The sequence below is a fragment of the Pseudoliparis swirei genome, chromosome 23, assembly GCF_029220125.1.
Source record: "Pseudoliparis swirei isolate HS2019 ecotype Mariana Trench chromosome 23, NWPU_hadal_v1, whole genome shotgun sequence".
NCBI classification, from domain to species: Eukaryota; Metazoa; Chordata; class Actinopteri; order Perciformes; family Liparidae; genus Pseudoliparis; species Pseudoliparis swirei.
This window is the reverse complement of record NC_079410.1, coordinates 1695873-1709712: the sequence shown is the minus strand read 5'-3', so window position 1 is coordinate 1709712 and position 13840 is coordinate 1695873. Positions and strand designations below refer to the sequence as shown.

General features: G+C 47.2%; 3 protein-coding genes across 6 annotated transcripts in view; all 3 read left to right on the top strand.

The window, feature by feature from the left end:
• Positions 1 to 2076, top strand: part of cdipt (CDP-diacylglycerol--inositol 3-phosphatidyltransferase (phosphatidylinositol synthase)) — a 6965-nt gene extending 4889 nt beyond the window's left edge. Inside the window, exon 6 of the mRNA XM_056407087.1 lies at positions 704 to 2076. Within this exon, the coding sequence (XP_056263062.1) occupies positions 704 to 849 (146 nt within the window). The 3' untranslated portion in view covers positions 850 to 2076. The remainder of the gene's footprint in view (positions 1 to 703) is intronic.
• Positions 2077 to 3291: 1215 nt separating this feature from the next.
• Positions 3292 to 10716, top strand: LOC130188661 (myc-associated zinc finger protein-like). Its single transcript, XM_056407076.1, has 8 exons — positions 3292 to 3818; positions 4087 to 4213; positions 5901 to 6274; positions 6434 to 6672; positions 7076 to 7139; positions 7720 to 7891; positions 10215 to 10542; positions 10613 to 10716. Exons 1-7 carry the CDS (start codon positions 3786 to 3788, stop codon positions 10526 to 10528), a joined length of 1323 nt encoding a protein of 440 aa, XP_056263051.1. The 5' UTR covers positions 3292 to 3785; the 3' UTR covers positions 10529 to 10542; positions 10613 to 10716.
• Positions 10717 to 11326: 610 nt separating this feature from the next.
• On the top strand, positions 11327 to 13816 carry LOC130188663 (uncharacterized). 4 transcript variants are annotated; one of them, XM_056407079.1, is made up of 2 exons: positions 11327 to 11587; positions 11621 to 13816. In XM_056407079.1, exon 2 carries the CDS (start codon positions 12797 to 12799, stop codon positions 13766 to 13768), a length of 972 nt encoding a protein of 323 aa, XP_056263054.1. In that variant the 5' UTR covers positions 11327 to 11587; positions 11621 to 12796; the 3' UTR covers positions 13769 to 13816. The 4 variants fall into 4 exon arrangements, with proteins under 4 accessions (XP_056263054.1, XP_056263057.1, XP_056263056.1 ...); XM_056407082.1 differs by having other exon boundaries at positions 11327 to 12223; positions 12311 to 13816; XM_056407081.1 differs by having other exon boundaries at positions 11327 to 12272; positions 12311 to 13816.
• The last annotated feature ends 24 nt before the right edge of the window (positions 13817 to 13840 follow it).

The window sequence follows — 13840 nt, the reverse complement described above, 5'->3', positions numbered from 1 at the left end:
AGAGAGGAGAGAGGAGAGGGCTCAGTGTATCCTAAGCGTCCATAAGGAGAGAGGAGCTCAGTGTATCCTAAGCGTCCATAAGGAGAGAGGAGAGGAGCTCAGTGTATCCTAAACATCCATAAGGAGAGAGGAGCTCAGTGTATCCTAAACGTCCATAAGAGGAGAGGAGAGAGGAGCTCAGTGTATCCTAAACGTCCATAAGGAGAGGAGAGAGGAGCTCAGTGTATCCTCAGCGTCCATAAGGAGAGGAGAGGAGAGAGGAGCTCAGTGTATCCTAAACGTCCATAAGGAGAGAGGAGAGGAAAGAGGAGCTCAGTGTATCCTAAATGTCCAAAAGGAGAGAGGAGAGGAGAGAGGAGCTCAGTGTATCCTAAACGTCCATAAGGAGAGAGGAGAGAGGAGCTCAGTGTATCCTAAACGTCCATAAGGAGAGAGGAGAGGAGAGAGGAGCTCAGTGTATCCTAAACGTCCATAAGTAGAGAGGAGAGAGGAGCTCAGTGTATCCTAAGCGTCCTTAAGGATGAGGAGAGAGGAGCTCAGTGTATCCTAAACGTCTATAACCTATTACCTTATGTCGATCTGTGTACTCTGTGTACTCTGTTGACCTGTGTACTCTGTTGACCTGTGTACTCTGTTGACCTGTGTACTCTGTTGACCTGTGTACTCTGTTGACCTGTGTACTCTGTGTACTCTGTGTACTCAGCGTGGCTCTACTGGCTGCAGGGCCTCTGTGGGCTGCTCTGCCTCCTGAAGACCGGCATCAGCCTGGTCCACCTGGTCACCGCCTCCCAGAACATGGCCGCCATGGACGCCGCGGAGCGAGAGAAGAAGAGAGAGAAGACGGAGTGAGAGGGGAGGAGAGAAGGAGAGAGGGGGAGGGGAGAGGAGCTGTAAACACCATGTTTTAATGTTTTATTGTGACGGGTTTGTGCACTTAAATAGAGAGAAACAAGTTTATGACCAAATATCTCAACTTTATTAAATTTAACGGACGAACCACAAAAAGGAAGAAATGACGACGTTTATAAATATAAAATACATAACGAGATATACGAGGAGGAGGAGGAGGAGGAGGAAGGAGGAAGAAGGAGGAGGAAGAAGCAGAGCGGTGGAGTATGAACCTGGAAGCTGGAGCGGCCTCTAGTGGACGTTTGAGGAACTGCAGCCCGAGTTCAAGGAGAGGTTCTGATTGGCCGCTCGGCGTGAATCCTCCATCGTTGACTTCTAGATCTCAAACCTGTCGTTTCCACGATGTCTTTGAACGCCTCGTCCCACTCTCATCCCCTTTAGATTCTGATCACCACGAAGTCGTGTAATATTCACTCCGCGACAGAAAAAAGACAAAAGTGTTGAAGTGGCGTTAATTCAGAGATCAACCGATTCAAGAGCAGAGACACACATTGAAGTGGATTCATCTTCCAGTCACGCTTCATAGATCCGTGAATAAACTTTAATATCGCCCGATACGTTTATCTGCACTGAGAAATACTTCTGCAGCGTTTTTCTTTAAACATTTATTTTAAAGCCAAATGTCATCGACTCCCTGGCTGCTTGTTAAAAGTGAACATTTGATGGTTCACTCATCGATTAGTCAAGAAAATACAAGATGTATTCATCTATCACAAAGTGAAGCTGCTTTTGGTGAAACGGCAGCTGCAAAATGAAGGATTACATTTATATTATGAAATAGTATTTATTGGGATGAACAGACCAAACAAGTGAAGACGCCATCACGACTTTAAGTCCTTCTGAGACACAATTATTATGGTTTGTAGATTCCTGCGGGCTGATTTGGCGTGGTCATCGCTCACGAGGTAGAAACCAAATATCATTTAAAGTTTGTGTTTCGTGCAGAATGTGTGTCAAAGTGTTGGGATATAAATATGCGTCTTTGATGGAAACTTATTTCCCAGAATGTATTATAATAATACAGTAAACATGTTTATTAACTGATTGCAGCAAAGCAAGGTTAATGTTATATTTCTAGATTTAAAAAGTTGTTCAGTAATTATGATATTTGATGAATATGTTGTTTGGAGTGCAGGTGGTTGAAAATAAAGACGAGCACCAGATTTATTCATTTTTATTATGTTTATCATTTATTCATTCTTATTATGTTTATCATATGCAGACAAAGCTTAAATATCATTCCAAAATGTAGGCCTAGATTTATAATCAATTCATTATTTCAGTAATAAATATTTCTCGGTATTTTGGATGAATGCCAAATATGAGTGAGTCATCCAGAATGGAAAAACATAATTGGTTGTTCTTATGATTATTATAATTAACTACATTTTTGTAATTCATTTTTATATTAAAAGCGTGGTGTATGATGCAAAAACGACACTTCTTCGTAATTAAATAAATTCCTTAGTAATTAATTGAATATATTTCTTCATAATTAAATACTTTTTACTAATTAAATACATGTTACTAATTAAATACATTTCTTAGTAATCAAATAAATTTCTTCGTAATTAAATACATTTGAGTAATTAAATACATTTCTTAGTAATCAAATAAATGTCTTCGTAATTAAATACATTTTAGTAATTAAATACATTTTAGTAATTAAATACATTTTTTAGGAATTAAATACATTTAAAAATTAAATACATTTTAGTAATTAAATACATTTAATAATTAAATACATTTCTTCGTAATTAAATACATTTTAGTAATTAAATATATTTAATAATTAAATACATTTCTTCGTAATTAAATACATTTAATAATTAAATACATTTTAGTAATTAAATACCACACAGTGTGTTTTTTAGGGAAGCTGAATACAGAAGAGCTTCTTTCTGAGCATAAGAAGTGATGTTTATGATCATTAATGTCAGAAGAGTATTTACATGATTACTCTGAATGGCGTCTGGACGTCCAGCTGCGTGCGGCGTTCCCTTTAAGAAGCCGACCGACTCTATCTTACCGGGGAGCGGTTCCTGTGACCGGGCGAACACCGGCTCATTTATTAATGTCTAAGTGTTTAACCGGAAGGAGAGGAAACCACCGGGCCGAGCGGATGAGTCTTTGTTTGAGTTGAATGACGGATTTCATTATCTGTCGGCCGAACGCGAAGCTACGGGGGGCGAGAGTGGACGGCACGCGACGGGGGTCCGCGAGGAGGGTGGGACGGTGCGCGCGCACACACACACCTTCCCTTTAAAGCGCAGAGGGACAGAGGGGGGGGGTGAAGGAGAGATACAAAAAAAAAAAAAGGAAGAAAGACGGAGAGGGAGGGAGGGAGGGAGGGCGCGCGAGAGAGAGGGAGAGAGCTTTTTTTGGAAAAAAAGAAAAAGATGTCACCCCGTCGATCGAAACAGCGAGGCGGAGCCACGAACCGCGGCCGACCGGGAGCCCTGTAACTGGGGGACGAGCTGTACGCAACGCCGAGGCTTGGGAGCCCGACGCTGCGGCCTTCTTGTTCCTCTCTCCTTCCTCCGGAGCTCCTGCTCGGCTATGACCGCGCGACGTCCCGCTCCTCTTCCGCCGGCACATTATCTCCTCTTTTTTATTTGTTTGCATGCAATTTCACCATTTTTAAAATTTTAGTCCAGTAGACATTAAGCAAATTTTATTGAAAGAATGCTCCATTAAAAAAACAACCATGGCATCAAAAGCGTTTTGGCGCCAACGGAAATTAATGAATGACTTAGAGAAGCTGAATATCGTCCAATAAAGCGGACAGGTGCGGAGGAGACTCAGGCCTCAGGTTCCCCCCCCTCCACCCCCCCCCCCCCCCCCTCCACCTCCTCTGGGAGCCGCTGAGGTTCAAGATGGACACCTCCTGGAGTAACTTCCTCTTTCAGGTGAGTCTTAATTGATGCTCAGCTGCTTTGTTGTTGGTGTGTGTGTGGGGGGGAGGGGGTCACAGGGGGGTCAGGTTGGAGCGGGTCTCCCCCCCTCTTACCCTCCCAAATATGTTCTGATGCCACACAGTAAAATACTTTGTGACAGTACAAGTACTAATACCACAGAGTGTAAATACCATGTTACTGTCCATGTTTCTTTAGTAGAATACAGTAGTCGTAGTAGTAGTAGAAGAAGTAGTAGTAATACTACCCGTGTCTCCCTCAGACTCCGGCCCAGGAGGCTCCTCCCCTTCAGTCCGATCTGCTCTCCGGTTCGGCTCCTTCGGCCGATCACGTCGTCACGCCGCCGTCCACCGTGGACACGGCCGCGCTGAGCGAGGAGCCGCTTCCTGGTGGGGCTCAACATACACTACCGTTCAAAAGTTTGGGATCACCCAGACAATTTCGTGTTTTCCATGAAAACTCACACTTTTATTTATCAAATGAGTTGCAAAATGTATAGAAAATATAGTCAAGACATTGACAAGGTTAGAAATAATGATTTGTATTTGAAGTATTAATTTTTTTCTTCAAACTTTGCTTTCGTCGAAGAATGCTCCTTTTGCAGCAATTCCAGCATTGCAGACCTTTGGCATTCTAGCTGTTAATTTGTTGAGGTAATCTGTTGAAATGTCACCCCACGCTTCCTGAAGCACCTCCACCAGTTGGATTGGCTTGATGGGCACTTCTTGAGGACCATACGGTCAAGCTGCTCCCACAACAGCTCAATGGTTGAGATCTGGTGACTGGCCACTCCATTACAGACAGCAAGCTGCCTGCTTCTTCCCTCAATAGTTCTTCACAATGTGGAGGTGTGCTTTGGGTCATTGTCCTGTTGGAGGAGGACATTGGCTCCAATCAAGCGCTGCCCACAGGGTATGGCATGGCGTTGCAAAATGGAGTGATAGCCTTCCTTATTTAAAATCCCTTTTACCTGGTACAAATCTCCCACTTTCCCAGCACCAAAGCAGCCCCAGACCATCACATGACCTCCACCATGCTTGACAGATGGTGTCAGGCACTCTTCCAGCATCTTTTCACCTGTTCTCGTCTCACAAATGTTCTTCTGTGTGATCCAAACACCTCAAACTTGGATTCATCTGTCCAGAACACCTTTTCCAATCTTCCTCTGTCCAATGCCTGTGTTCTTTTGCCCATACCAATCTTTTCTTTTGATTGGCCAGTCTCAGATATGGCTTTTTCTTTGCCACTCTGCCTAGAAGGCCAGCATCCCGGAGTCGCCTCTTCACTGTCGGCGTTGACACTGGCGTTTCGGGTACCATTTAAAGAAGCTGCCAGTTGAGGACCTGTGGCGTCTATTTCTCAAACTAGAGACTCTAATGTACTTGTCTTCTTGCTGAGTTGTGCACCGGGGCCTCCCACTTCTCTTTCTGCTCTGGTTAGAGCCCGTTTGTGCTGTTCTCTGAAGGGAGTAGTACACACCGCTGGAGGACATTTTCAGTTTCTTTGCAATTTCTCGCATAGCCTTCATTTCTAAGAACAAGAATAGACTGGCGAGTTTCACAGGAAAGTTCTTTTTTTCTGGCCATTTTGAGAGTCTTATCGAACCCACAAATGTGATGCTCCAGATAATCAACTAGCTCAAAGGAAGGCCAGTTTTATAGCTTCTCTCATCAGCAAAACAGTTTTCAGCTGTGCTAACATAATTGCACAAGGGTTTTCAAGGGTTTTCTAATCATCCATTAGTCTTCTAAGGCGATTAGCAAACACAATGTACCATCAGAACACTGGAGTGATCGTTGATGGAAATGGGCCTCTATACACCTCTGGAGATATTTCATTAGAAACCAGACGTTTCCACCTAGAATAGTCATTTACCACATTAACAATGTAGAGAGTGTATTTCTGATTGATTTAATGTTATCTTCATTGAAAAAAACAATGCTTTTCTTTGAAAAATAAGGAAATTTCTAAGTGATCCCAAACTTTTGAACGGTAGTGTATATATATTCTTATATTTAATATATAAAAAATGTATATACTTTGACAAGAAAGTGTTTTGACGAGTCTCTCCTCCAGTCAAGCTGCAGGTGAAGCCCGGCCGCCCCGCCCACATCTGCTCCACCTGCAACAAGGAGTTCAAGAACAGCTACAACCTGCGGCGCCACCAGTCGGTGCACACGGGCATCAAGATGAAGGACCGCGCCGCCCGCGAGAAGGAGGACGGAGGCCGAGGGGGTCGGGTGGAGAAGCAGACCGTCCCGCTGTCTCTCCTCCACCTCGCTCTGCCACCTCCTCCTTCTCCTGCCGCCCCGGAGCCCCGCCCCCAGCACGCCAACCAGGAGGGCCAGCTGCGCTCCGTGTCCGTCGCCCTGGGTAACGCCGTCACGGCCGCAGCGCCTCCGCCCACCCAGGCGGCGGCGGTGGTGGTGGTGGTGGGCTCCGTGGAGCAGGTGGGCTCTCTATTCACGTCACGGGGCTTTTATTATGAAAGGCAGGAACTGAAGGATCTGATCTGGCTTTTGTCAACCATGAAAAGAGCTAATAAAGTTTGTTGTTTTGGTTCGGACAACAATCAATAATAACAATACGTACGTCTCCACCCCCCACAGAACCCGCCCCCCCACCCGGTGAGGAAGAACCACGCCTGCGAGGCGTGCGGGAAGGCCTTCCGGGACGTGTACCACCTGAACCGCCACCGCCTGTCGCACTCTGACGAGAAGCCGTACTGCTGCCCCGTGTGCCAGCAGCGCTTCAAGAGGAAGGACCGCATGAGCTACCACGTGCGCTCGCACCAGGGCGGCGTGGAGAAACCCTACGTGTGTCCGCACTGCGCCAAGGCCTTCTCTCGGTACGCCGCGTCCGCTGATGGACCTTCAATGCATCTCAACTGGTAGACGAGATCGTCCTGTATTTGTATATGTTGCGTGTGATCGATGGACTTTTATTGTGAAAATCGTCACAAACTTCCTGTTTGAATCCAAGCTTCCAGTTTCTTTGACCAATGACGTCCTAATTTCATCTTTTCAACTTTCTTCACCGCGACATGAGAGTCTTGATTGTAATAATAACTGGTGTTAATAACTAATAACTGGTGTTAATAACTGGTGTTAATAACTGGTGTTAATAACGTGTTAATAACTTGTTTTGATAACATGTTAATAATGTGTTAATAACGTGTTGATTACGTGTTAATAACATGTTAATAACTTGTTTTGATAACGTGTTAATAACGTGTTCACGTGTGTTTTCAGGCCGGACCACCTCAGCAGTCACGTCCGACAGGTGCACTCCACAGAGAGACCCTTCAAGTGCACGGTAACGTCTGTTTACTGGAGTTCAGCCGAGAGGGGATTGAATCATAGAGCACATGATGAAGATGATGGTGGTGATGATGAAGATGGTGGTGTTCTGAATGAAAGGTTCACTTCAAGCAGGACAACAAGAAGCTGCGTTGTTGTAAATAAATAAATCACTATCGTCAAAACTAATTATTTTAGGTTATTTATTTGATTAAATTATCTCTCGGTGGCCGTTGTGGGTACAAATACAAAATGAGCGTGGAAGAGGCTAATGGAACAAGAAATAACTCAGATTTTACAAGATTCTTAAAAAAAAGAAAAATTCTTATGATTTTTTTAAAAATTAAATTAAATCAATTACTTTTTAATCTCAAAGGTTTTTTCTCATACAATTTTTTGCTGTGGGTTTCTTTTCATAAATGTTCTACTTAAATCTTGTAAATCCGGGCGTTGCATATTTGTTAATCTGTGTTTCGTTTTGCATGACGAGATGTTCATATCTTAATCTTCCATGTCGAGGAATTAATCTCTCATGTGTTGTCGGGCAGATTCTGGAGGCTTCCCATTGGTCAGATGTTAAATGTGTTCCTCCACAGACGTGCACGTCGGCGTTCGCCACGCGGGATCGTCTCCGCGCTCACCTGATCCGCCATGAGGAGAAGGTACCGTGTCACATCTGTGGGAAGCTGCTGTCGGCCGCCTACATCACCGACCACATGAGGGTCCACAACCAGGCGCAGCACCACGCCTGCCACCTCTGCAACCGCAGTAAGGCTTTTATTGTAAAGGGACGACCAGAGCTTCCTCCTGAATAACATGTCTTCTGCTCTATTCGGTCATCGGTTCTGGTGCCCCCTGTGGTCTAAAGTGGTAGTGTTGGTTCTGGCCCCCCTGTGGACTAAAGTGGTAGTGTTGGTTCTGGCGCCCCCTGTGGACTAAAGTGGTAGTGTTGGTTCTGGTGCCCCCTGTGGACTAAAGTGGTAGTGTTGGTTCTGGCCCCCTGTGGACTAAAGTGGTAGTGTTGGTTCTGGTGCCCCCTGTGGACTAAAGTGGTAGTGTTGGTTCTGCTGCCCCCTGTGGACTAAAGTGGTAGTGTTGGTTCTGCTGCCCCCTGTGGACTAAAGTGGTAGTGTTAGTTCTGGTGCGCCCTGTGGACTAAAGTGGTAGTGTTGGTTCTGGTGCCCCTGTGGACTAAAGTGGTAGTGTTGGTTCTGCCCCCTGTGGTCTAAAGTGGTAGTGTTGGTTCTGCTGCCCCCTGTGGACTAAAGTGGTAGTGTTGGTTCTGGTGCCCCTGTGGACTAAAGTGGTAGTGTTGGTTCTGCTGCCCCCCTGTGGACTAAAGTGGTAGTGTTGGTTCTGCTGCCCCCTGTGGACTAAAGTGGTAGTGTTGGTTCTGCCCCCTGTGGACTAAAGTGGTAGTGTTGGTTCTGGTGCCCCCTGTGGACTAAAGTGGTAGTGGTGGTTCTGATGCCCTCTGTGGACTAAAGTGGTAGTGTTGGTTCTGCCCCCTGTGGACTAAAGTGGTAGTGTTGGTTCTGCCCCCTGTGGTCTAAAGTGGTAGTGTTGGTTCTGGTGCCCCTGTGGACTAAAGTGGTAGTGTTGGTTCTGCTGCCCCTGTGGACTAAAGTGGTAGTGTTGGTTCTGGTGCCCCTGTGGACTAAAGTGGTAGTGTTGGTTATGATGCCCCCTGTGGACTAAAGTGGTAGTGTTGGTTCTGGCGACCCCTGTGGACTAAAGTGGTAGTGTTGGTTCTGCTGCCCCCTGTGGACTAAAGTGGTAGTGTTGGTTCTGGTGCCCCCTGTGGACTAAAGTGGTAGTGTTGGTTCTGCTGCCCCCTGTGGACTAAAGTGGTAGTGTTGGTTCTGGTGCCCCCTGTGGACTAAAGTGGTAGTGTTGGTTCTGGTGCCCCTGTGGACTAAAGTGGTAGTGTTGGTTCTGGCGCCCCCCTGTGGACTAAAGTGGTAGTGTTGGTTCTGGCTCCCCTGTGGACTAAAGTGGTAGTGTTGGTTCTGGTGCCCCCTGTGGACTAAAGTGGTAGTGTTGGTTCTGGCGCCCCCTGTGGACTAAAGTGGTAGTGTTGGTTCTGGTGCCCCCTGTGGACTAAAGTGGTAGTGTTGGTTCTGGCGCCCCCTGTGGACTAAAGTGGTAGTGTTGGTTCTGGTGCCCCCTGTGGACTAAAGTGGTAGTGTTGGTTCTGGTGCCCCTGTGGACTAAAGTGGTAGTGTTGGTTCTGCTGCCCCCTGTGGACTAAAGTGGTAGTGTTGGTTCTGCTGCCCCCTGTGGACTAGAGTGGTAGTGTTGGTTCTGCTGCCCCTGTGGACTAAAGTGGTAGTGTTGGTTCTGGTGCCCCTGTGGACTAAAGTGGTAGTGTTGGTTCTGGTGCCCCTGTGGTTAAAGTGGTAGTGTTTGTTCTGCTGCCCCTGTGGACTAAAGTGGTAGTGTTGGTTCTGCTGCCCCTGTGGACTAAAGTGGTAGTGTTGGTTCTGGTGCCCCTGTGGACTAAAGTGGTAGTGTTGGTTCTGCTGCCCCTGTGGACTAAAGTGGTAGTGTTGGTTCTGGTGCCCCTGTGGACTAAAGTGGTAGTGTTGGTTTTCCTGGTCCCTGTGGGCAGGAGGATGATGATGTACAGATTGTAAAAAAAGCACGAGACAAATTTGTAATTTGTGAAATTGGGCTATACAAATAAACTGAATTGAATTGAATTAAAGTGGTAGTGTTGGTTCTGCTGCCCCCTGTGGACTAAAGTGGTAGTGTTGGTTCTGCTGCCCTCTGTGGACTAAAGTGGTAGTGTTGGTTCTGGCTCCCCTGTGGACTAAAGTGGTAGTGTTGGTTCTGGCTCCCCTGTGGACTAAAGTGGTAGTGTTGGTTCTGGCGCCCCCTGTGGACTAAAGTGGTAGTGTTGGTTCTGGCGCCCCCTGTGGACTAAAGTGGTAGTGTTGGTTCTGGCCCCTGTGGACTAAAGTGGTAGTGTTGGTTCTGCCCCCTGTGGACTAAAGTGGTAGTGTTGGTTCTGGCCCCCCTGTGGTCTAAAGTGGTAGTGTTGGTTCTGGCGCCCCCTGTGGACTAAAGTGGTGGTGTTTTTTGTTTCCAGGCTTCACCACGCTCACATACCTGAGGGTCCACGCTCAGAAGCACCACGGCCAGGAGTGGAAGGAGAGCGGGGGGGCTCGGGGGGGCTTCGGCGGGGCGGGGGCTGGCGGCGTGCTGCTCTGCCAGCTGTGCGGCGTGCAGTGCAAAACGGCCACGCAGCTGCAGGGTCACATGGGCACCCACGCCCAGCAGGGCGAGACGGGCCCGGACCCCGAGGCCGGCGCCGTGTCCAGCGCCAGCGCGGTGGGACTGCTGGCAGCGGACTGCTCCGGCATCGGGCCCCCGGCCCACAGCGAGCACGCTGGGGGGCGATGACATCATCCAGCCATGTGAGTCTTTAGTCTGAACATGTTGCTCATGAAGACCTCTTTGTGTCTGACTCTTTGTCTTCACCTCCAGACCACGGACTGAGAGAAGCCTCCTTCACCTCCGTCAGCAGGGAACACACACACACACACACACAGACACACACACAGACACACACACACACACACACACACACAGACACAGACACACAGACACAGACACACACACACAGACACAGACAGACACACACAGACACACACACACAGACACAGACACACACACACAGACACACAGACACAGACAGACACACACACAGACACAGACAGACACACACAGACACACAGACACAGACAGACACAGACACAGACAGACACACACAGACACAGACAGACACACACAGACACAGACAGACACAGACAGACACACACAGACACAGACAGACACACACAGACACACAGACACACAGACACACACACACAGACACACAGACAGACACAGACAGACACAGACAGACACACAGACACACAGACAGACACACACAGACACAGACAGACACAGACACACACACACAGACAGACACACAGACACACACAGACACACACAGACACAGACAGACACACACAGACACACACACACAGACACACACACAGACACACACAGACACACACACACACAGACACACACACACACAGACAGACACACACACAGACACACACAGACACAGACAGACACACAGACACACACACAGACACAGACACACACACACACACACACACACACACAGACAGACACAGACAGACACACACACACAGACAGACACACACACACACACACAGACAGACACACACAGACACACACAGACACACAGGGTGCAAACTGGATCCGAGGAGCCGGAGAAGGGGAAGAGACAACGAGGAAACCTCAGAGAGCTCCGTGTGTTTGAGTCCAATGGTCTAGACTCTAGTGGTCCAGTGGTCCTATGGTCTAGTGGTCCAGTGGTCCAGTGGTCCTGTGGTCCAGTGGTCCTATGGTCTAGTGGTCCAGTGGTCCTATGGTCTAGTGGTCCTAGTGGTCCAGTGGTCCAGTGGTCCTATGGTCTAGTGGTCTAGTGGTCCAGTGGTCCTATGGTCTCGTGGTCTCGTGGTCCAGCGGGTCCTCGTCACCTTGTGGTTTTTAAACGTCATGATTTTGTAAAGTGTTTTTAGATCATTTATATTCCACGGTGTCGTGTTTATAAAGGTTATCCAGAGGGAACCGAGACCCCCCCCCCCCCCCCCCCATGTACAGAGACTTTTATATTGCTGGGGGAGGAAAACTGACAGCCGTTTGTGTACCCCCCCCCCCCTTCTTCATATGGTCTTCCTAGGTTCATCTGGTCCTCATAGGTCCATATGGTCTTCACATGGTCTTCATATGGTCCTCATAGGTCCATATGGTCTTCATAGGTCCATATGGTCTTCACATGGTCTTCATAGGTCCATATAGTCTTCACATGGTCTTCATAGGTCCATATGGTCTTCATATGGTCTTCATAGGTTCATATGGTCTTCATAGGTTCATATGGTCTTCACATGGTCTTCATAGGTTCATCTGGTCTTCACATGGTCTTCATAGGTCCATATGGTCTTCACATGGTCTTCATAGGTCCATATGGTCTTCACATGGTCTTCATAGGTCCATATGGTCTTCATATGGTCTTCATAGGTTCATATGGTCTTCATAGGTTCATATGGTCTTCACATGGTCTTCATAGGTCCATATGGTCTTCATAGGTCAACATGGTCTTCATAGGTCCATATGGTCTTCACATGGTCTTCATAGGTTCATATGGTCTTCACATGGTCTTCATAGGTTATATGGTCTTCATAGGTCCATATGGTCTTCATATGGTCGTCATAGGTTCATATGGTCTTCACATGGTCTTCATAGGTCCATATGGTCTTCATATGGTCTTCATAGGTTCATATGGTCCTCATAGGTACATATGGTCAGGGGTGCACATAACTGGTACGCAGGTACGCATGGGCGAAAATAATCAACAATGCGTAATGCCACTTGTGTTACTTCGCGCCTTAGCCTACTTGACCGATCTGATATTGATCATCTCTACACCCCCCCCCCCCCCCCCGTAGGTGGATGTCACAAAAGCTGACGCTACATATGGAGTGAGTACCAAACACCATCTCCCGGTACTCACCTGAGTAACTCACTGAAAAAGTTATGTGCACCCCTGCATATGGTCTTCATATGGTCCTCATCTGGTCTCCATAGGTTCATATGGTCTTGATGTGCTCTTCATGTGGTCTTATGGTCTTCATGTGGTCTCCATATGGTCTCCATATGGTCTCGTGGTCTTCATGTAGTCTCCATATGGTCTTCATGTGGTCTCCATATGATCTTGTGGTCTTCATGTGGTCTCCATATGGTCTCATGGTCTTCATGTGGTCTCCATATGGTCTTATGGTCTCCATGTGGTCTCCATATGGTCTCTTGGTCTTCATGTGGTCTCCATATGGTCTTCATGTGGTCTCCATATGGTCTTGTGGTCTTCATGTGGTGTCCATATGGTCTCATGGTCTTCATATGGTCTTGTGGTCTCCATATGGTCTCCATGTGGTCTCATGTTCTTCATGTGGTCTCCATATGGTCTTGTGGTCTTCATGTGGTCTCCAAATGGTCCTCATGTGGTCTCCATATGGTCTTGTGGTCTTCATGTGGTCTCCATATGGTCTCGTGGTCTTCATGTGGTCTCGTGGTCTTCATGTGGTCTCCATATGGTCCTCATGTGGTCTCCATATGGTCTTGTGGTCTCCATATGGTCTCGTGGTCTTCATGTGGTCTCCATATGGTCTTGTGGTCTTCATGTGGTCTCCATATGGTCTCATGGTCTTCATGTGGTCTCCATATGGTCTTGTGGTCTTCATGTGGTCTCCATATGGTCTCGTGGTCTTCATGTGGTCTCCATATGGTCCTCATGTGGTCTCCATATGGTCTTGTGGTCTCCATATGGTCTCGTGGTCTTCATGTGGTCTCCATATGGTCTTGTGGTCTTCATGTGGTCTCCATATGGTCTCATGGTCTTCATGTGGTCTCCATATGGTCTCGTGGTCTTCATGTGGTCTCCATATGGTCTTCATGTGGTCTCCATATGGTCTTCATGTGGTCTCATGGTCCTCGCTGTCTCTGGATGCTGATTTGTATTTCCTGAAGAAGTTGCTTTGTGTACTTTGTGTACTTTGTGCATATTGATTGTACTTGATGCGCCTCGTTACTACTGTATTAAAAAACTAACAACAATCTAAATGAGGTACTTGTACTCCA

What these genes read in the sequence shown, in the direction of transcription:
- LOC130188661 (XM_056407076.1), top strand. Translation starts at nt 3,786, where the DNA reads ATGGACACCTCCTGGAGTAACTTCCTCTTTCAG. An exon ending in GAGCGAGGAGCCGCTTCCTG is followed by an intron (nt 4,214 to 5,900) that starts GTGGGGCTCAAC and finishes TCTCTCCTCCAG; the next exon opens with TCAAGCTGCAGGTGAAGCCC. An exon ending in AGAGACCCTTCAAGTGCACG is followed by an intron (nt 7,140 to 7,719) that starts GTAACGTCTGTT and finishes GTTCCTCCACAG; the next exon opens with ACGTGCACGTCGGCGTTCGC.
- LOC130188663 (XM_056407079.1), top strand. Translation starts at nt 12,797, where the DNA reads ATGGTCTTGATGTGCTCTTCATGTGGTCTTATGGTCTTCATGTGGTCT.